At 38.5% G+C, this 22,471-nt stretch overlaps 1 protein-coding gene across 1 annotated transcript in view; it reads left to right on the top strand.

Moving 5' to 3' along the window:
- The first annotated feature begins 3,407 nt into the window (after window positions 1-3,407).
- The window catches only part of LOC306800368 (macrophage mannose receptor 1-like), a 30,811-nt gene continuing 11,747 nt past the window's right edge, over window positions 3,408-22,471 (top strand). Inside the window, exons 1-19 of the mRNA XM_079302412.1 lie at window positions 3,408-3,585; window positions 5,398-5,799; window positions 7,245-7,418; window positions 8,915-9,073; window positions 9,969-10,082; window positions 10,539-10,673; window positions 11,622-11,804; window positions 12,400-12,557; window positions 13,214-13,327; window positions 13,657-13,772; window positions 14,072-14,220; window positions 14,428-14,627; window positions 16,100-16,227; window positions 16,854-16,941; window positions 18,151-18,295; window positions 19,334-19,369; window positions 19,489-19,664; window positions 20,176-20,243; window positions 21,786-21,886. Of these exons, the coding sequence (XP_079158538.1) occupies window positions 3,528-3,585; window positions 5,398-5,799; window positions 7,245-7,418; window positions 8,915-9,073; window positions 9,969-10,082; window positions 10,539-10,673; window positions 11,622-11,804; window positions 12,400-12,557; window positions 13,214-13,327; window positions 13,657-13,772; window positions 14,072-14,220; window positions 14,428-14,627; window positions 16,100-16,227; window positions 16,854-16,941; window positions 18,151-18,295; window positions 19,334-19,369; window positions 19,489-19,664; window positions 20,176-20,243; window positions 21,786-21,886 (2,704 nt within the window). The 5' untranslated portion in view covers window positions 3,408-3,527. The remainder of the gene's footprint in view (window positions 3,586-5,397; window positions 5,800-7,244; window positions 7,419-8,914; window positions 9,074-9,968; window positions 10,083-10,538; window positions 10,674-11,621; window positions 11,805-12,399; window positions 12,558-13,213; window positions 13,328-13,656; window positions 13,773-14,071; window positions 14,221-14,427; window positions 14,628-16,099; window positions 16,228-16,853; window positions 16,942-18,150; window positions 18,296-19,333; window positions 19,370-19,488; window positions 19,665-20,175; window positions 20,244-21,785; window positions 21,887-22,471) is intronic.

Here is a 22,471-nt window from a genome sequence, read left to right as displayed (position 1 = left end):
TGTTTTAAATACATTTTTCTGCCAACTTTCCTCTTACTGCATGTTTCTCTAAGGAATTTAGGTCGAATTTGGCATTTAAATTTTGTAGAGAATTTTACAAAAAGCAAAGAATTTAAAATATTTTTTGAAAAATCACAGAATAATAGAATACCTCCAGCTGGAAAGGGGCTCATAAAGATAATGAAGGACAATTCCCTGTTCGTCCCAGGACACCCTAACACTTAACCATATGACTAAAAGCATTGTCCAGATGCTTCTTGAAGTGTTTGCCCATGGGAAAGTGGTATATACATTTTTTTTATAAGAAAGGAAGCACTGATAAAGCAAAGGAAGAAAACAAAGACTAATCACAGAGATAATATAAAGAACAGGCATTTTCCCATTTATTTTTAAAACTATATACTGGTAACCAGGAAGTATGACTGGACTAATTATTCTTTTTTGTTCCACTATCCATTATCTAAACAATAGTCCAAAAATGCATGTAGATTATTTCCAATGCTTGCTGAGGCTCAATTAAAAGCAGTTAAAGGGTAGTACAAAAGGTTGGTGAGTGTATCTGTAAACCAGCACTCATATTTGCTGTGCCTCAGCCAAAATACTGAGGTGCAGATGCTTGTGTCACCAGGCAGGACTGTGCAACCTCTGCAGCTGTGGTGTTCACCCTTGGGTGCAGTGTCCTAGATGGGGGACTCTTCAGCCCTTAACTGGGGCCCCTGTTGTCAATGGTATGTTTCCATGATCATTTAATTGAATTATTTGATCCACAACCATCCAAACATTAAGAAAATTATACTTATTGTTAAATATTATTTAAGCATGTATAACATTCTTAGATGTTATGCAACTTTCATACTTTCCAGGGGATTACATTAATGATTAGCATTGCTACATTAAATTTTTCAAAACTTCAGGCTGAATATAAGCCCATAAGGGCTGATTTAAATTTCAAAGCTGATTTAATTTCAGTACACGTCCTTTTCTTGCTGTTCTTTCCCAAGTTAACATAATTGACACTTACACCACAAAAGGCTCCTGGGTTGAGATAAGAACACAGAGAGATCACTCATCAATTACTGTCACAGACAAAATAGATTCTGCTTGGGGAAATTTCTTTAGTCTATTACCAATCAAATCAGAGTAGGATGGTGAAAAATACAAATATTTCTGCTTAATTACTACATGCTTTGTGGTTGCTTTCACTAGGTAGGTACAGAAGACAAGCAGATTAATGCAACAGCCACAATACTTTCAGTTTCATGGTTTGTTTCCCTAAATTAGTTCTTATTTTGGTCTGTGTGGATTTCATTTGTCTGACCTTGTCAGAACTTTAAACTGTTACCTTTATCAGCCTGAATGAAAATTATTATGACAAAGAGTACGTATCCCCCTTGCTGGAACCTGACCAGAAAAAGAGCAGGCTCATCAAAATATCCAATGAAATCTGGCAAAGCAAGACCATGTAATGCCATAACCCATGAGGAAATGACCTTGCAATGAGCCCCCATGTCTGGGGCTGCTCTGCAGGTGCAGGAGTGCCTTGGCTGCTCTCATGAGTCTGCATGGGGCACACTCACCCTGCCCAAAGCTGCTTTTGCATCAGAGCAGATCTTTGCCAGGAAGGGATCCCACAGCACTGCATGGGTCTTTCTATGTGACTGCAGCAGTCTGTGACATCTAAAATCAGCAACTGGCAAATCATCACCTGCAAAACCACCATGGCATGCTACCTCCCACCTCCTATCCATTCAGACCCATCAGACAGGTGGGTATAAGGTGCTGCTGAGACTGTGCTTTTCCTCTTAATCTTAGAGACAGTAGAAGTTTAATGAACTTAAGGATTTCAGCAGCCTCGAGCAGGTACTTTGTGGGAATCAGCACAGCACCCCATAATTCACAGTACTGGAGGAGAGGTGCAAGCACACCAGGTGTGTTTGGGGTATCAAGGATGGGGTGCAATTGTTCAGATTTTTAGCCCTAAGCTAAAAGCCCATGTGAAACCTGGTTGAGGGGAAACCAATGTTTGCTTTACTCCCAGGCTGCAGCTGGCTGTGTTTTGGATTGAGGTGCAGAGGAGGCTGAAGAAAACGGATCCTTTCCTTTTTATTTCTTTGTTGTTATAAAATGTCCAACTGGGAAGAAAATGGAATTCCTCCTGGCCTCATGTTGTACAGGCTCCAGGACAAAACAAGGCTGTTAAAAATCCTGACAATATAAACAATGCATCTCCTATATAAATAGGTCACATGCTATAAGGAAATATTGTCAGCCTAAGTTAACTTTGCCCTTAAGATCTGTACCTAGCATTTCCTTGTAATTTCTTATTTCACTGTTCATTTTCTTTCTTTTATTTTAATCCCATATTATCTTTTCTCAGGGAATTAACTCCCTTTCTTACATTTTCTTATATTTTCTGACATTTTCTTACATTTCTTGCATTACAGGCTTTCTGCTGAACAGACAAGCAGGATCAAACCCTGTATTTGGGAAATGCAGTTATCTTGGCTAAAAACAGGAGAGGATGTCCAATTTTCCTGATATTATACTTTTGATACAGGTGCTGATCAATATGTTACTACATTTCAAATGATATTTTGGTATCACAGACTGTTTTTTCCCATTTAGAAGTTCTTCTAAACAAAATATTTCCATTTAAAAAAATCTACTGTGATGAAAGTAGGCCTTTACACAGTTATAGGGACAGCCTGCAGTGGTGGGGAATGGAATATTGAAAGTGCTGCTTTTCTCAACTTTTCATCTTTAGGTTTGGAAAACAAAGTGCTGAATGCTAGCCCGGGGTAGGATCTCGATCTAGGTAAAAAGCAATATGTGGCATTTCCTGAAATTGTGACTGACTTTTGGAATAGCTCTCAAACAAAAATTACCTACTTCACTAAAAAAAAAAAAAAAAAAAAAAAAAGCATTGATTTTTCAATAAGCCATTTTTCACATGGTTTTCTAGTTGCATTTATGTAGAAATGCAGGATAATGGCAAACTCCTGTTGAAGGGCAGAAAGTTTTCTAATGTCATGCAGAATGAATTTCACTTAAATCTTCTAAAATCCACTTCTGTCTCACAGATGAAAATATGAGACTTCTGTGTTTTTCTGCTTGATTTTTTTTTTTATTCTGCATAGGTAAGATGTAAGTTTTAAAAGCTAAGGCTGAATTTCTGTCTTTAGTATTTCATTGTTGACTTGATCCCACGAGCTCCACAAATCTCCTCAGAAGACTGTGGGAATGGAGAGAGATAAAAACTTGTGGCCACCTGCTTTCCCAAGGAAACATGGTTTGCCCCCAGTGAGAAGTCATTCTTTTTCGAGGGTAAAATTGGTGCCATGTGGTCTTGTTTTTCAGAAATGTGGCATGTGACAGAATGTTTCCTTTTTTAGCACTCAGAGCTTTCACCCAGCCTGCAGAACCGAGGAGGACTGGCTGCTGTCCTCTCTGCAGCAGGACTTTATCTCCAGCAGCTCTCACCACCCAGGTTTTGCTGGAGGGAAGAAAAGCAAACAGCATTTGCAATTATGTTCTCTGGGTTCTTGCTTGTTCTCTCTCTAGCTCACAGTTCTGTGCAGCTGGTGGGTAAGTGCCTCCTGCTTGCTCCTGTGAAGGGTCTCGTGGAAGTGCTTCCACTCCTCTGGCTTTTCTGGGTGATCATGGTTCTGTGGTACTGCCAATATGTACATTATTAATTTGGGGTTGGGGATGATCACATAGAAGAAAAGAAATGTAAAAGGAACCACAGACTCAATTCTTAATGGCTTTATTAATATGTAGTGGCACTATCATTTCAATAACCCCATAAGATCAGACCTAAGAAAATAATGATATATGTTTAAATGACTTCTTAAAAATTTACTTAATTCTTTACTCCTTTGTTCTGATTTTTGAGCTGTTGGTGTCTGGGTAATAGTTTTCAAAATAAGGCAGGGAAAATCTCCAGGAGGGGTGAAAAGTGGAAATATTGGTAGGACAACAAGATATTCATACATGATGGCTGTAAAGGGGCTTTTATTCACTGTTTTCAACAGACTTACAGAATTCACTGGCATTGATAAAGTGGATGGAATATTTTTTAAAAATAAAATTGGATAAAGTTTTGGAAATCTCTGATGGAATTGTAGTATTCAACACTGCTGCTATCCCTTTAGCTTCAATTCTCTTGTAGATGTTAAACAGGAGGCTTCTGCAGACCTGAATATTTAAAGTTAAATCCTTTCACCTTTCTAAGTCCTGAGGATTGTCACAGATTGTCCTGGAGTGTATGTTGATTTTTTAAGTCACCATGGTCTCCCTGCAGGCCAGAATTCACTGCACTGATTTGACTGAATCACTGAATTGATTAAAATCAATTGCATTGATTTTAGTTTTTTGCAAGCTTTTTAAGGAAATATCTTTAACCTCTTAAATATATTTTTATTAAATGTGGCACCCACTGCTCAAAATATGTATCAGGGACCAAAACTGGTTATGAATCCCACAAGCTTTGGCAAGAATTATGACCAGATGGGTGTCACAAAGTACAAGGCAGCAAAGCAAATTCATAACACAGTTCACAAATGCTGCTGATAAACTCCTTGCAGGACTGAAATTAGCTCCCCTACTTCTATCTCACCTTAAGCCAACACTTCAGGCATGATCAGATAAACTGCATGGAGGTCTAGGGACACAATTTCTGTGCAGGTGTACTGTATCTTCTAACTTCCACCACACACTGGTGAGTGTCAGATGCTGTGACTCCCAGGTCCTTTCTCAAACTGCATCTGGCTTCCCAAAGCCATTCCTTGTTTTACAGCCAATGGCTCATAGTAGGGGATGGCAAATCTTGTAGTCAGCAAGGCTGAGGAGCCCAGAGTGGCCCCTGAGAAACCCAGACTGGTTCACTCACATTTATATGACAAAAAGGAAAGGAAAGGTGGATTTGGGGGAGGAGAGGCAAATGGCTCAGCGAAGATGGCTGTGTACCCACTAGGAGACCTGTAAGATCTGGAAGGGTGAGAAAAGTTCACAGTCAGACATCAACAAGGCCATGCATCTGAAGATAGGGTGGAGAGAACAAGGTAATGGGAACAGCAGAGTGGTTGAGGGAATGCACTGACCATGTAAAACCATCCAACAAGCTGTGCTCAGCTCAGCTGCTGCTGCTGCCCACCACTGATCCACAGCATGGTGATGCGTTATCATGACATACATTTTCTATTGTCTACTTTATTTTTAGTCAGTAGAATTGATGCTGCTCTGGACCCTGGTAAAAATGATACTGTTTTTATCTGACATGAATGCAATGATTGCTTGTTCATGTGAATGGGAAGCAGAATCATATCAAGTATCCACTAAACATATATTCTATATTAACTATCTTATATGCTTTTTTTTTTTTTTTTTGTTTTACAGACATTAAAACATTTTTACTCTATAATAAAGTCAACAGGCTCTGTCTTGAGGCACCTATTGCACAGTCAGTTAGAACTGCCGCTTGCAATCAAGACAATGAATCACAGAAATTCAGGTGGATCACAGATCATCAGCTTATGAGTGTGAAACTAAATCTATGCCTGGGAGTGCCATTGAAGAAGGATCAGGCCATGGTCACCCTGTATCCCTGTAATCAAAAAAGTGAGCTTCAGTGGTGGGAATGCAGAAATGAAAGTGTCCTTGCAATCCAAGGAGAAGATTTATTTTTCAGTCCTGGCAACGAAGAGCATGATAATGTTTTGTTAAAGAAGGAACTGAGTGCAGAGAATACATGGAATATCTATGGGGCAATGGATGTTTTATGTTCCCAGGGATATGAAGGTACAGCAAATTGATTCTTTCATCCTTTGCATTATTTCATTTGTGAGTGTTAGAGTGTTTAGGATCTTCGACTATTCTGACGCCTTCAATGACCACCAGAGTTTTAGAAAATCCATACTTCAGTAACTGAAGTACTTAACCTTGAATTTAATTTTATCTTTATGTCAAAGCATGTACTACACACTTTTTTAGTCTATGCATTATAGCACATTAATATTTCAAGTACTATTACATGTACAAGTATTACATGTATTCTCCATATATTCTATAAATACATATTATTAGTGATTATGCATATACATACTTACTCTCATACTGTGCAAAAGTGTTCTCTAAAGCCACTACTGCTCACCATACTGTGTCACTACATTATTAACACATTAACACTGATAAGTTTCTTACACAGTCACAGGGATACGAAATTTACATGCCCATGAATGAAGCACAATATAGGTGAGCTGAGAAAGGTCTGAAAGTACTGATTTAAGCAGAGGAAGTGTGGCTTTTTTGGCTCAGCAGATGAGGATGCTGATGATAATCACATCTCCACAGCTCCCTGAAAGGTGGCTGTAGTCAGGTGGGGCTGGTCTCTCTCCAAGCAGCAAATGACTGAATGAGAGGACACAGTCTCAAGCTGCATCAAGGCAGATATAGGCTGGATATTAGGAAAATTTTTTTATGGAAAGAGTGATAAAGTACTGGAAGGTCTGGTTGGGGAGGTGGTGGAGTCACCATGCCTGGATGTGTTTAAAAAATTACTGGATATGGCACTCAGTGCCATGGTCAAGTTGAGGGGCTGGGGCATGGGTTAGACTCAATGATCTTGAATCTCTCTTCCAACCCAGTGATTCTGTGCTTCTGTGAATTGAATTATAGTCACCAGTGCAATTACCTTTTTTGATTAGCTGAAGCCTGATTGTTCTGAATGGCCTTCCCACATCCAAAATGCTCTAAAAGCCACTTCACAGGATATTTGAGCACTGAACTCTTAGCTTTGCATATGGGAAGCTGCTTCACTGTAAGAGATATTTAAATGGTCATTGGAATAAAACCAGACAGAGATAGTCTAATATATGTTTCGTTTTTTCCCCAGGAATCGAGACTTAAAAATATTAGTTTCTGCTCTTGCACATGTTATATAAATCTTAACATTGTTTGAAATAAAAGTATCTTAGGGTAGAGTTCTGGAGCCTTATTAAGACGGCAAAAGCATCCTGGTCAGAAATTAAATGATAGCCCTCAGCTATGATACATTACTTTACATCAGAATAGCACTGCTCTAAAACCTGTCACCAGCTGAAGTCCGAAAAAGTGCTGACACAAATTTATGGGACAGGGACCACGGAAAGCACTTTGAGATGCAATTCTGCCGCAGAATTAATTTTTCCCTAGCTCACCATTCATTGTTAGCTTTTCATTCTCACGCTATCATGTTTTCCTGGCAGAGACCTTCACGCTGCAGGGGAACGCGTTCGGGGCGCCGTGCGTGTTCCCGTTCCGGTTCGGGGGCCGCTGGTGGGCGGCGTGCACGGCGGCGGGCCGCGCCGACGGCCGCGCCTGGTGCGCCACCACCGCCGACTACGACAGCGACGGGCGCTACGGGCTGTGCCCGGCCGCAGGTGAGGCCGCCCTCAGCCCCGAGCGCTGCAGCGGGGCAGCGCTGTGTGTGACACCCCGCAAACACACACAGCGAGTGCGCCTCGGTGACACCCCGCAAACACACACAGCGAGTGCGCCTCGGTGACACCCCGCAAACACACACAGCGAGTGCGCCTCGGTGACACCCCGCAAACACACACAGCCAGTGCGCCTCGGTGCCCGCCGCACCGCCACATGCGCACCGCGCCAGCGAATAACGCGCTGCGCCGAGAGAGTGATGGAAGAGCAGAACAGCTTTCAGCTCCCACCGGCTGTGGGGGTGTTTGCTGAGCAGCACAATAATAATTCTGAGCTCCTTGCTGCTTCCCAGCTAGGATGTGTGCTGGCACTGCTGTACGGTCCTTCTCTGAGGGCTCCCGTTGTGACAGATGTGGGCACAAAAAGGAGCACTGCAGGAAGATTGATGCTGAAGTTAATGCTTCAATCTGCATGTGAATGTATTCTTTTGCTTTTAAGCCCTGTTAATATTGTCCAGGAAACAGCCTTTCCACCCCCGATATTTCTCTCCAATTTCAATCACTTTCTTCTATTTCTGTGGTCACTTCCCCCTCTATCTCCCATTATGGCCTGGAGAGCTTTGCATTCATGATGTTGAAATCTCCACCTGGCACATCTTACCTTTCCTCTATATTTTTCCCCATGGGTCCTGTTCAGGATTGTCTTATTTTTTATTAGAATGCCCCTTTACTCCACGTGATTTAAAGTGGGCTTTCAGTGTGGCACACATCCCTAGTCAGCTGTGCTTTCCAGGTTCCTGCCAAGATGCCTCACACACCTGAAGGTGTGTGACATAGGGTCATTGGATAATTTTCAGGGTTTTTGAGAGCTAGTCTCAGCTTTCAGTTCTTTTTTATAAATTAATCTTCATACTGGCTTTTGGGAATGATACCTGATACAATTTTATGTTGTACTTGATTGGGCATGTAGAGGTCTTCAACAAATCAAAGATGCAAAGATAATCAGAGGAGGAGCACGGTGCTGCTCAGCATCATTGCTGTGTGACAGGCACATCCAAAAGCTCTTTGAAAGGGGATGGGATTTATCTAACAACGTTTTTAATGCTAAATTCAGGTCTAGTGCTAGTTCTTACAGCTCTCAGAGGGAGCTGCTGTCCGTAGAGAGAAGCAGATGTTGCACATCTTTTCAAAATTTTCACCTGGGACTTCTGGCACTCACTCCATGCAATGTATTTTCCTAGGCAATCACTTTCCTTGTGGTGATTCCTGACTTGTCTCTCTTCATGGAACAGAAGGCAGTATAGGCCAGCTTTACCTGTCAGCTTACCAGCCCTAATTTTGTCCTTCCCCATCTGCTCATAATATTTTCAGTCTAGAAAGAGCAGCCCAGGTGAAATTTAAGGAGACTTATGAGAACTTGCCACACAGACCAAGAATCTGCAACTCAGTTTTCTCTTGGAAAGTTAGTGTGACCTCTGTTGCTATTATTCTTTCCACAGATAAAGACAGCACATGGACTACAGATCTGTCAAGAAATGTTCACTACCAAATAAATTCTGACTCGGCTCTCACATGGCACCAAGCCAGGAAGAGCTGTCAGCAGCAAAATGCAGAATTACTGAGTATCACAGATATTCATGAGCAAATATACCTTAAAGGTAGGGCAGTAAAGGACACTTTGGGCTACATTCAGGATCTGTTCAGGCCAATCATAATAGCTAAAGATTATTTAGAATGATTTTGGCCATTGCCTTTGGACCTAAATATGTGTGGGCGAGAAAACAAAATATTTTAGAATTTGCAAATTCGTATCAAAATTGTGCCAAATTTACGTAGAATTCAAAGGATTCCAGCATTTTGCACATGTAACAGTTTGAGTTCATATTTACAAATCTTATTTCATATTAAAAGGTTTTTTTTTAATGGTGTGAAGAATCCTGAAAAGTAAATTAAAGTCTTACTTTTGGTCAAAAGGAAACTTCAAAAAAATTTAAAAGAAAGAAAATATTTATATTTATGCCAAAAGAAGGATAAGTTTTCTTTCAAATGCAGTTTCAACAGCTGTTTTTCTCATTCACTTGGCAAACTAGTAAATATAAATTCTTTATAGATATCAAAATGCAGCTTTACTTACCCACATGTAAATGAATGAATGATTTGGAAGAAATATTTATTTTTGATTTTAAGGATTAATTTAACTTCTAACAGATTTATTATTGTTATTTGTATTTATACTCTACAAATAATTATACTTAAATGTACAGAATTTAGCCTATTCTGCTAATAGAATCCAGTTTTGTTTTGGACATACTCTGTGGATATAATCTGTGTTCATTTTGCATTAGTTGATAGAATAAAACAGGGACTTCCTGTTTGTTTGCCCTTTTACAGTATTCAAACTTTGGCATATTTCAATTTATTAGGTACCATAGTATCTACAGATATTTGCAGTTAGATATTGAGGAATTGCAAGTCTTCCTAGACACACTGATAGTGGTCATTGCTAATACAAAAGAGATGTATGAAATAATTTATCTTATTTTTGTAACTTAGAATTAACAGAAGATACGGATTCTGCACTGTGGATTGGACTCAACAGACTGGACTTGAGTAGTGGATGGGAGTGGATTGGAGGCAGCCCTTTCCAGTACTTAAACTGGGCTCCAGGTAGATGTGACTGTGTTTGATTTTGTATTCCTAAACAGAAAATACACATACCTCAAACACTGCTGTAAATTTTCTTATCAGCTAGATATTCCATAAGTATTTTAGCTTTTCTTGCTTTAGCAAGAAAAAAATCCCTTTTTCTATATCAATATAAGACAGAAACCTTCAATGTATTGCAAAAGTATTTTAGCTGTGAAAGCAGCACTGCCTGTCCTGAAAATATTCAGTCTTCCATTTCTTGACTAGCAGCTAAAATATAAGTTTGCAGGTTTGTATCCACTTACCTAACTTACATGCTACACTTTCCACTACTGGAGGCATAACTTAGCTCTTGCCAAAGCTGGAAAAGACATTACCACCATCACTTCATCCAGGAGTGGTCTCTCATGTGCATTTTAGAGCTTAATTTTCCTTTTAGAAAAGTTTATTTTTTTTTCCCCTGTGCTTTTCCCAAAGGAAGCCCTTCTCCAGAATCTGGGAAGCTCTGTGCAGTTTTGAATCCTGAAAGAAAAGGTAGATGGCAAAACTGGGATTGTGATGAGAAACTTGGTTATATTTGTAAGAAAAAGAACTTCACTTTGGCTCTTTCAGGTATGTTGACATATATTGATAATTAAAGTAGAATCTGTTACCTGAATCGCTCAACATACTGACAAAGATGAATAGAAGAATGTTAGAATTGTAACTATTTCTTGTTTCTCTGGTTTGCTTTTTACAATGATTGCAATCTTTCTAGTCTGATCTCCATCTCCACAACACACAGACTGACACAAATGAAAGCAAAGAATGTCCAGCTCCTGCCTCTGTTTCAGTGGCCAGGTCTCCCTTTAAGTACACACACTGATGACCATCAAAAGGGAGAGCAACACAAAAGATTTTTTTTTTTCAGAAGAGGGACATTACTAAAAACAAGCCCAAGAAAGATGCATTACTTTGTGTGGTTCTAAGTGATTCTCCATGACCTGTGGTCAAGCAGTGTCCAGATAAGCAAGTTCAGAGCTCACTGCAGAAATGGTAGAAGATTGAGACAATGTAAGATGAACACAATGAAGTGAGAAAAGATATTTTAAGTATATGAAGATTTCCCAGCTGGTGTGACCCTATGTATTCATCTAGCTATAAATTTGTCGTGATGGCTTTTACTCTATCAATACACTTATCCTTTAAAAATTCATAAATCTTCTAGATTATCTGTAGATAATGTCTGATTTCTCCTGTCTGACAAATAAGGTGATACAGAAGCTGATAAAATTAATAAATTACAAAACTAATTTATTTGTTGCAGACATTTGACTAAACTTAGAATTTGTAATAGATATTATTTGTATTTAAAAATTTCCCTTCTCCAAGCTAAAAATTTCCTGGTTTAGAGAATCACATTTATGTTTACTACATTTTGTGTTCATCATTTCTTTATGATGAGAATTTGAAAAGAAAATCCTGTTTGGAACTTTTGTACAAATGAAGTGGAAATATTTGCAGTGTCATGTCCCTTGCATAGGACTTGAACTCCTCTAAAGCCTTGGTGTGTGCTCCTAGGTGACCCTGGGCCTGTCACTTGCCCAGATGGATGGGTGCCCTATGTAGATCACTGCTACAGGATCTTCAGGGACAGCAAAGGATGGGAAGGAGCTTTGACCTCTTGTCAGAAGGAAGGGAGTCACTTGGCCAGCATCCAGAGCCTCGAGGAGCACAGCTTTATGGTGTCTCAACTTGGGTACAGTGAGTATTTCCAGGGGGTTTCCTGCCTTTGCCTGTATGGAAAACGAGACAGCTGAATTGATAGTTCCTGCTGAATTCTGCATGTTGTCAAAACTCTGATTTTATTTATTGCCAGAATAATTGATGTAGGTCTGAGGGGTTGGGCTTAGAATCTCTGGGGTTTTTTTTTTCATTTTGTTGAAAGAAGCTTAAAACATTTACTCTCCAGGTTGCATAAAACCAGTATTTAAAAATTTGACCAGTGCAATTGAACTGAAAACTATTCAGAGTTCTATCATACCATTGTGGAGTATCAGCATTAGGCTGGTAATTCATACCTGCTATTTGGAGGAAGATCAAAAAATATTTGGAGAATATTTTTTCATCCAGTGCAAGGATTTCCTTATATCTTAATTTTCCAAAGCATTTTCCAAAGCATCCAAAGTCTTTATTTTAATATCTATATGAAGATAATAATTTATAAAATTATCATAAAATATACTAAGTAATTTTATCCTCCATGAATTTGTGAAATGAATTCTATGTCCAAAGCTGAATGGTTGGTGTGTGAAGAGGGTGGAGTGCCAAGAGTTCTTATCTGTGTTTCCATCTTCAGAGCCAACAGACAAGCTGTGGATTGGGTTGAATGACCATAAGGTTCAAATGTATTTTGAGTGGAGTGATGGTACCCCAGTGACATACACAAGGTGGCACCTGGGAGAGCCATCCACTACAAACAACAGGCCAGAAGACTGTGTCCTGATCAAGGGCCAGGTGACATTCCTCAATACATATTGTACTTTTATATTAAAACTAACTCCTTAATTGCAGAATAACATGCTCTGTCATTTTAGCAAATGGCTAATGCCAGAAAAAGTGATGTAAGGATTGACTTAAATGAGACTGAGAATGAGAATGAATGAGGTCTTAAAAAAATATAAAGTATTACTGCATCACTGGTGAAATTTTCTCTTTAAGTATATTTGAAAGTCACACATGAAATTATTAGGGCTACGAAAACAGGTCTCTGAAGGTATTTCAAGTACATTATCTCCTTTTCCCCTGGTGGTAATGATGGTATATGGGGATCTCTGATTCCTGCTGGCTTCTCTTTGCCTGCTCATTTGCCATCCCATAGCACAACTGCCTGTGCAGGACCCAGCACAACAGGTCAGGGAGCAGCTCCATTCACCCTTCTTCCTTTTTATCACTGCCAGCTGTGGCTATACTGCTATAGCCCAGTCTATTTCCCTAAATGTGAGCATATTTGGTTTTGATACCATGTAGGAAAATTGCATAAGAAAAAAAAAAATCCATTTAAAAATAAAAGGAGAAAGAAAACAATTTTTACTATAAAGATACACATTATTTGTCTTCTTTGGATGATTCATTTTTATCTTCTTTTTATTTCAAACTTTTTCCTGACACAGAATGGCTATTGGGCAGACTATATCTGTGAGAAGAAGGCTGGATACATTTGTAAAAGAAAAGGTACATCACAAATAGCTGGAGAAAAAGAAATTACTGCTGCAGGTTGCAAAAAAGTAAGTATGTGAGAATGGAACATCAGTTTATCAGATTAAATAGATACATTGTCTGAGAATCAATTAGAATTATTAGAATTATTTGTATTATTTTGGTTTTTTGGTTTTATTTATTATGAAGTTTCTCCCTCTCTCTCAGTTTCTCTAAACTTTAGAAAACCATTTACAGAAACTCCTGAGGAGGAAACTGTAATTTCACTGCAAAAAGTTTCTATTTCATAATATTCATGATCATCGTGTTTCATTAATTTTTAAATGGCAGATTTCACTTAATACATGATATCACAATTATTTAAAATTTGTATGAAAATCCTAAAACCATGTTACAGGGCTGGAGAAGATATGGAACCTACTGCTATTTCATTGGACATATTCCAGCAACATTTTCAGAAGCAAACACCACTTGTGAAGGAGAAGAAGGTTACTTAGCCACAGTTGAAAGTAGGTATGGTAATAACTTTTTCTTTGCTTTTAAATAGCTGAAGATTGTATCTTATGAAATATTCCTGGAAAAGATAAGACAACACCAAGCAGCAAAGTGGTAAAATAACAGATCAGGTCTCTAGTTGAATAACAAGAAAAGCCTTGGTTTTTTTTTCCTTATTTTCTATGGAATCTGAATCCTGGGTATTCTCCCCCAGTCTGAAGCGAGGAATAGGAGAAAAAATTCCATCATCAAATTAGACTAGTAGGACTTGGGTAAATGACTTTGTTTTCACTTGCATCTTTATGATGTTTTTGCAGGTATGAACAAGCCTATCTGACTAGCCTTGTTGGGCTGAGGCCTGAGAAATATTTCTGGCTTGGTCTCTCAGATGTGCAGGATCAAGGCACTTTCAGCTGGGCCAATGGTGAAGCTGTGTCCTTCACACACTGGGGTGCAGGAATGCCTGGTAGGTGCTGTGAGGAGGATGGTAGGTGCTCTCTGAGATCGTGGTCTCTTTTTAGGTTGCTTGGGTAATGTCCTCTGAATTTAGTTTTAAACTTTTGGTATATTTTACAAGTACTTGCAGCTTTCGAATCCCATTAATTAATTAATTACTTTCTAAACACTTTAGAAAATATCCAACATGTTTGTTTTGGGTTTTTTTCTCATAAAGGAAATAATCCGGGATGTGTAGCCATGAGAACTGGGACTGCAGCTGGATTATGGGATGTTCTTGACTGTGAGACAAAGCAAAAATATATTTGTAAGCAGTGGGCAAAGGGTGCAACAGTTCCACCTGTTCCAACTACTGCTCTGGTCCCTACATGCCCTGAAGGTTGGTTCTCAAGCAAGCATGGAAGTTCCTGTTTTAAAGTAAGTGCCTAAATAGTTAAAAACAAGCAGCCTGGCTGGGGGGAGGGAAGGAAAAAAAAAAAGAAAAAGGAACTAACTGACTAACATCTTCATTTTGCAATATCTGAGATTGTAATAGAGCAAAAAACCAAAATGTCCAAATTCTTCTCAGGAAATTATCCATGAGAGGGGAGAAACGGAGGAAAAAAGGGAAAGGGAGAGGGAGAGGGAGAGGGAGAGGGAGAGGGAAGGGAAGGGAAGGGAAGGGGAAGGGGAAGGGGAAGGGGAAGGGGAAGGGGAAGGGGAAGGGGAAGGGGAAGGGAAGGGAAGGGAAGGGAAGGGAAGGGAAGGGAAGGGAAGGGAAGGGAAGGGAAGGGAAGGGAAGGGAAGGGAAGGGAAGGGAAGGGAAGGGAAGGGAAGGGAAGGGAAGGGAAAGGACTCTGTATTAAAATCATTACAAGAAAAATGTCAAAATTCAGTATCAAACAGCAGAAGCACCAATGCTGGTTTGTTGGTACTGCTCTTTATGTCTGTTGTGCAAAGAAGTGCTGTCTATCTGAGATGTGACAGTTCAGGGAACAAGCAGAGGAACAGTGAATGCAGCCTCCAGCAGCACAATGCCTAAGGCTGGACCTGCCTAAAATCAGCACATTACCCCACAGAAAAAGGATAAAAAGTCACATGAAAGGTTAATTAAAGTTTATTAAGGACATCTACTTGAGAGTTTCTCATACACAGCTCCAGATAACTTGTGTTTAAAGTACAGTCAGCTATGTCTGAGCAGGCATAAAAAAAGGAGTTTGAACAAGAAACGAGTAATGTGTGAACAGTGATTTAGGATCATGCCAAGTTGAAATGTGCTAAGTGTAAGATAATATTTTTATCACTTTATTGAATTAATGTTCCTTTTTGCCTGTTTTTAAAAAATTTCTTTCAAATTCATCTGAAATATTTTTATATCATTTATATCATATTTTTAACCTTGATCAAATCTATGCTTATTTTCTTTTCAACTAGTTAGACATCATACTGCAAATGTAAAGTGAGAGTTGTAAATTACCATTAGGTCGTTCTTTTGCCTGAATTTCAGATTCCTCCCAGACCTTTTTGCCTCTCCACCACAGCTACTCTTCTTTCCCTTCACATTGAAGTTGGGTTGGGGCCTCCTCCAGTTAAAAAGAATTAAAGGGAGTTGGGAAGTTGTATTCCCTTTTCCCTTCTAGCAATTCCATTTTTTTTTGTGGGTTTTTTGTTTGGTTGGTTTTTTTGGGGGGGTTTTTTTGGGGTTTTTTTTTTGGGGGGTTTTTGGGGGTTTTTTTGTCACTATGCTAAGCAGGTAGGCAACTCTAGGAAAATTTTTCTAGTGGGAAATACTATTTCTCTTATGGACTTTTACTTGGCTCATATGAAATCTCATTTATGTTTAAGCAAATCTATGATTCTTTTATTATTGTAACATGTATAAAATCTGTTTTAAGTTAATTTCTCCATAGTGTTTTTGCAGATCGCATATTAGAAAGAAATCATGGTTTGAAGCTCGAGATTTTTGCAGACAAATAGGAGGGGATCTGGTCACCATTGACACTAAGGAGGAGATGTCCTTCCTAAGGGAAGCAATAATGTTGGTATTTGATGTGTGTTTATCTTACAAGATTTAAAGACTTTTCATATGAACTATTATGAATTATCCTCAATGATTTCTGAAATGTATGGATTTCTCAAAAGCCAAAAGACCTGTGATACTTTGAAATGTATCTATTCAGTACTGTTTTAACCTTTTAATGGAAAAAAAGAGTAATTCATGTCGAGAAAAATTTAAAAAACCCTCCACCAGTATCATGATTACTAGATATAGTTTAGAAACACATGAAATTAGCAGTATTTCTACAAGGGTACAGAATGTGATTCCATATATCTACTGTTGAAGTAGATATGTATTTACCTTGCAGTGGTCAGTGCTGAAACCACTTTTTGAATTTGTGAAGTTTCCGTAAGTAAACAGTGCATTAGGGAAATACATGATCAATACTAGTACTAAGTCTGATAACTAAGCTATTGACATTGAACCACAGAAATAACACACATTCCTATGAAAAACACGTGTATGCACTTCACCAGAGGTAATGGGGAAATTTGCAACTTCACTGCTTTTACAGTGTGCTCTAGAAAGTTCAACAATGTATTTCTGGATTTTTTTTTTTTTTGTGCTGATGTTCACATGCTGCTCTGTCCTGTAATTTCTTTTAGAGACAGTGGCTGTATGTTTGAAACAATGTGGCTTGGTATAATTTCCTTGAATCCAGATGAAGGATTTGCCTGGAGTGATGGCTCTCCAGTGAGTATTTAATTTTTCATAATATTTGTTTGCTTAAGAAACTTTGGTATTTGTACATATACTTTCTGCCTTGTTGCTGTTATCCTCATTAAAGAAAACACCAATCCTACAAACATGTAGCTGCTAATCTGTATTGTCCTGGCTAATATCACAGCTAAAGATTCGAATACATGGAAATTATCTGTATCTCATCAGAATCTGCAGGTTTCTCTGTAACACTCCAATTTATTTTCTTTTCCAAGAAGATAATATTTATATCTAACATCAAAACATAAAAATTCATTATACTGCTCCATGTATCCTGTCTCTGGTATAAACATCTAAAGAGCTAATAAAACAGCAAGCGTTTCCCAGTATACTCCTGAATCCTCCAGTAAGTGACAGCTCAGTCTTTTAGAACTAGAGCTCGTATCTGTAATTTCTGTAATTTTGATTTATTTATTTCTGGGACTTTGTCCAGTCACCTCTTGAGCCTATGCAAATATCTACAGCTGTGCTAAACATTCCTCATTATTTCCCTCCATTTACTACTATTCCTTATTTTTTTTTAACACAAGCAAGGACCTTTTATCTTATCCTGTTCTCACTGCTTTCCATAAAAGTTTCAGAAAGGGATATTATCAAGAATTCTTGACAATAATAAGTAGGTTGTATCACATGGGTGTCCCCATTTGGATGTCAGTTTCTTCAGAGGTAACTCCTCTAGATGTGTAAGACATTGCTTCCCTCCCGAATGGCATGCCCTCTTCCTCATGAACCTCAGGGAAGAGTAAAAGTAATGCTGAATGGATGCACAGCATGGTCACTGCCACCAGACAGATGCTGTACAATGCAATTTTGAGCCAGGCCAGTTGTGGAGTGGGAAGTACCTTGTCTGCACATGACTGGCATGAGTGATATGTGGGTGAAGTTCACAGCTAGTCAAAGTTCATTAGAAAATGTTCCTTTGCCTGTTTCTCTTCTGCCTGTGCCTGTAGCTCAGAGCACGAACAAGAGGAAGAGATCTCCATGGCACGACAGCCGTGTCTGAGCACTGACATCACTGGCCCACTCTAAAATCCTTGCACCTACAGCTTTCCCTGCACTGCCAGCTCTTTTGAGCTAAAAACAGATTCTTCGAGACATAACCAATTAGTTTCCATTTTCCAGTGGAGAGTACAGCTATTGAAACAGATGAAAAGAGTAACTAAGTCACTATTTCTTCCACAGGTGAGGTACACAGACTGGGATGATAGTGTAAGGAATTCAGGACAGGGCAAGTTTTGTGGCACAGTCTCTTATAGATCTTCTTCTGACCAGTGGTCTCTTTCATTGTGTCAAGTACAGCAAAACTGGATTTGCCAGGTGAAACAAGGTATTTTACTTCTCTTTTGGCAAGAAGATTAAAAAGCTTTAATAAGTAATTACTTTCTAAGTTAAGTTACTGGAGAAAGAGACAAAATGTTGAAGAACTGCCTTTTCCAAATTGAGATCAAGGGCATTAAGTAACATATTATAGGCAGAGAGTTTTCAGTTTTGGATGATAACAATTAATTGATGGGAGTTTTTTACATGAATTAGTGTATAAATAATCCATCTATTTGCAAGATTACAATTTTTTTAATATTAAGAAACCTGTGTAATTTTTGTAATGCTGGAGGTAAGGAGTTTTAAGGGTTGTATTGTATTCCTTACAATACTGGTTTTTATACTAACACAGGTGAAGCTAAAAATCAAGTATGATATATTTGTCAGATTTGTTGGTACTTCAGGATCTCCTGTAGAATTATTCAGGACTCTACTGCTTTTGGAAAAGCAGTGGTTCACAGCAGTGCAATTTCTTCTCCTATCCCAACCAGAAATAACTCACAATCATAATATGTGTGTGTACATATCTATATATCTGTATATAAATATATAAATATATGTACATGTGCACAAAGTCATATTTCCTTTTGCTTAAAAATATTACTCAGAGTTTTTTTGATAGAGCTAAAATAGAGTAGAAATTTTCTCCCTCTTAATGAAAATACTCCCAGGTGAATTATGGAATATCTGCGGATGGATCAGTAAAGGAGCTGTATGCCACAGTTCAGAGTGTTTCAGATAAATCTACTGTGAGTTACAGGCTGGAAGAGCAATCTTCCCTTGCCTTGCTCTGTGCAGGAGTCTGATTCAGCCAAAGCTATGTCTTTGCTGGTGTGAAGCATAGTTTGTGATACAAAGTTAAAGCAGACGATGTTGCATGTTGAGCGATGTGAAGCTGAGCTGTGTGACTAAGCCCGATTGCTGGTCAGTGATGAAGGAGTGGAGAACCCTGCTCTGTTCCTCACTCTTGTTGCAATCAGTCTGCAAGCTACATCATGCCACCTTTACAGAGAAGCAACATGCCTTCTATTTTTTTCTTTTGCAGGAGTGTCATTAAAACCTGAACCCATTGACACATATGGTAGGTATTTGTGTATATTTATTTTTATTATTCATGTTTTTTCCCAAAAATTGGTATTCTAAAAAAAGCTTTTGTGTTCTACACATGTAGAATTTAAAGGTACTTTATTTGTCTTCCAGAATATAAAACCACAGCAGATGGATGGGTCATATATGAGGATAAGCTCTACTATATCAGCAAAGAACAGGTTTCCATGGAAAGAGCCCGAGAGTTTTGCAGGAAGAATTCTGCAGACCTGGCTGTTGTTAATAGTAACACTGAGAGAAGGTTCCTAATGAGAGCACTAAATGAAAATGTAAGAATCATCATAGACAGCCCAAAGTAGAAACACTTCTGACAATCTGCTTGCAAAACTTGAGTTGTCTCAGAAGCAAGCCATCAGCACTTTCCCTCATTAAATATTCCCAAGTGCACCTTTGATCCTGTGGGATTTGACCTCTCCTGCTCCTTGCCAGCTGCACTGATGCAGTTGATAGGAAGAGTGATGCAGGAAGGTACCAATGCTCTTTGGAAGTAGCTGGTCTTTGAGGGAGAGAGGTACTCCTAGAGAAGGAGTGCCAATTTCTGACTCAAAATCTGCTTCTTTTCTACTCCATCCTAAGGGCCTAAGTGCTGCAGGTGTTTGCTCTGATGTCCCAAATAAAATCCTGACTTCTGTGTCTGGGCATGTAAACACATTGCTGTGGTTAACTGCAGGCAGGTGCTTTACTGCTGCTCTGTGGACTTTACCAATGATGTACCAATTTCTGCTTGTTTTGCTTCAAAGACTTCTTATTTTAAATTGAAATAGTGTCTTTCTGATTTAGGGGAGCTACAGGAGACAACAAATAGGTTTCTACATTGGTCTAAGAGTTAGCCGTGATAAAAAGTTCAGGTAAGTTAAGATATCAGTGCATCTTCTAAAATGTAGAGAAAAACAGAATATTTTATGTAGTTGGAGGTACTGCATATGTTCTCTTAAAGGTCTGAAGGCTCTTCCACATACCATGTACAAAGCAAACTGGAATAGTCCTAGATAGTCCCAATAGTTTTCCCCAAAAATAAATAGTAAAGAAAGCTTTCTTCCTTGACAAGCACTTGGCCAAAGAAGCTATGCCAAGCTTATCAGCTCTACTCTCCATACACACATTCCTCAAATTTCTTCCAGAGATTTGCCCCATAAATTGGAGTGATACTTCTCTATGCTGAATTTTATACCTATGAACATACACACACACATACTTAAAACTTGCCCTATATTATAGGGTTTGGCTTTCTTATGCTTTTTATCTATCTATCACAGGGGTTCTCCAGAGTCAGGAAAACACAGTCAATGAGTATAAAATGCAATCTCTGCAAACTCCTGTTCCAGTAGAAAAGTCAGCAGAAATTTACAGTACAGAAACAATAATGAGTATTGTGAAAAGACCAACAAACAAATCAACTCAAAACTAAACTTTTGGAAAAGGCGCTTACCTTCCTACTAGCTAGTTAGGACATGTCTGGGAGGTGAAAAAATGTGCTTCTGAGGTTGACCTGGAAAAGGTTAGAGTTTTGAGTTTAACCTTTCTATTTTAATGCCACTCCTGAATGTATGCAAATCACATACCTTGAGAGGAGCAGAAGAGGAGTGGGGGGAGAATTGATAGTGACTGAGTTGGTAGATGACTTTACCCTCGTGATTTAGGAGTCAATTAGGGGCATAGTGCATTCCATGGATCCAGTGAGAATCTCATTTATTTAAACCAATTGTATCAGTAGCAGCAAGACATAGATGAGACAGCTGATTTTCTTTCCCACTTCAGGCTTTACTGATCTAATACTGACTAAAATGTGGTGACTACCTCTTCTTCCTTCAATACAATATATTAAAGTAAAAAGCAGATAAACACGGAAAAAAAATCAACTTTAAAACCATCCTTTCTAAAGTAACAAAGTTGACAGAATGTCCTTTAGTTTAGACAAAAATATAACACCACTCCTCTACCATCCCATCCCCCACAGAGCAAGGTAAACTCTACAGAAAAATATTTTCATGCTTCTTTTCACCTATGAAAACACAGGAATGCTCAGACTGAGAAGAATTATATGAACTAGGAATACAATAGGTATTGTAGTAACATAAAATCTTAATATCCTTCTCTGTATTATGTATTATGACTGACTGATTTTGATTTCTCTTAGTAAATGTTGTGTAAACAATCCTGGCCATTAACAGAAAATATGCTCTGTGTACTTTTTTTTCTATTTTTCAACCAGAAAGATTTTACATATTTTTTTTCAAATTAGAATAATCAAGCAAAGAAAGGGAAATCTCTAACAGTTCCTCCCACTGTAGCCAGTTTCCATGAATTCTGATAGACATTCTATTTATTAACACTATCATGTCAGAACTGAAGGCATTAATTAATAGACACTTGTATATCTTTTCTTTAAGCTGGATGGATGGAACTCCAGTAACCTATGTGGCTTGGGCTCCTAATGAACCCAACTTTAAAAATAATGAAGAAAATTGTGTGGTGATGGTGTCAGAGCATGGTAGGTGACAATGCAAAACTATTAGATTTTATTTGTCTCTGCTTGGATTGCAACTGATGCTGTCAAACACCTGATGTCAACTGCCACACAATCTTTGGTAGCTGTTCTCTGCAGTTCCTTTCCAGGGACAAGCCAACAAAATGCAGTAACTCTTCCAAGTCATGGGACCACCAGCCATGGAAGAGTCCATGTCCTTAGAAGGGGGAAATTGCAGTACCATGGTTAATTTAAAGCAGATGTTTCTTTCTGGGTTTGTAAGATGGATATTCACCTTTTTATAGGGCTTTTTACTATTTCTTTTAGTAAAAATTTGAATAGTCTATCTTCTCTACCTGAACTTTAGAAAACATTTATAACAGCTATAAGAAATGGAAGGTACAAATCAGTAATACATCTAATGTTCTAAGATACGTTTACAAGTACACTGAAATGCAAATTTCTTTCAAATCCTAGAGTTCTGTTTCCTCTTCAGTCTATTTCTGTACCTTAACTGAGGCTAATGGGAATTTAGTATATACATTTTGATCTCTCAATTTATGTTTTATGAAGAATTCATGTTTCAACACTATAGTGCCACTAGATTGA

Source organism: Erithacus rubecula, assembly GCF_903797595.1.
Source record: "Erithacus rubecula genome assembly, chromosome: 3".
Classification (NCBI taxonomy): Eukaryota; Metazoa; Chordata; class Aves; order Passeriformes; family Muscicapidae; genus Erithacus; species Erithacus rubecula.
Note: the sequence above shows the minus strand (reverse complement) of the source record. Positions and strands in the feature narration are given on the sequence as shown.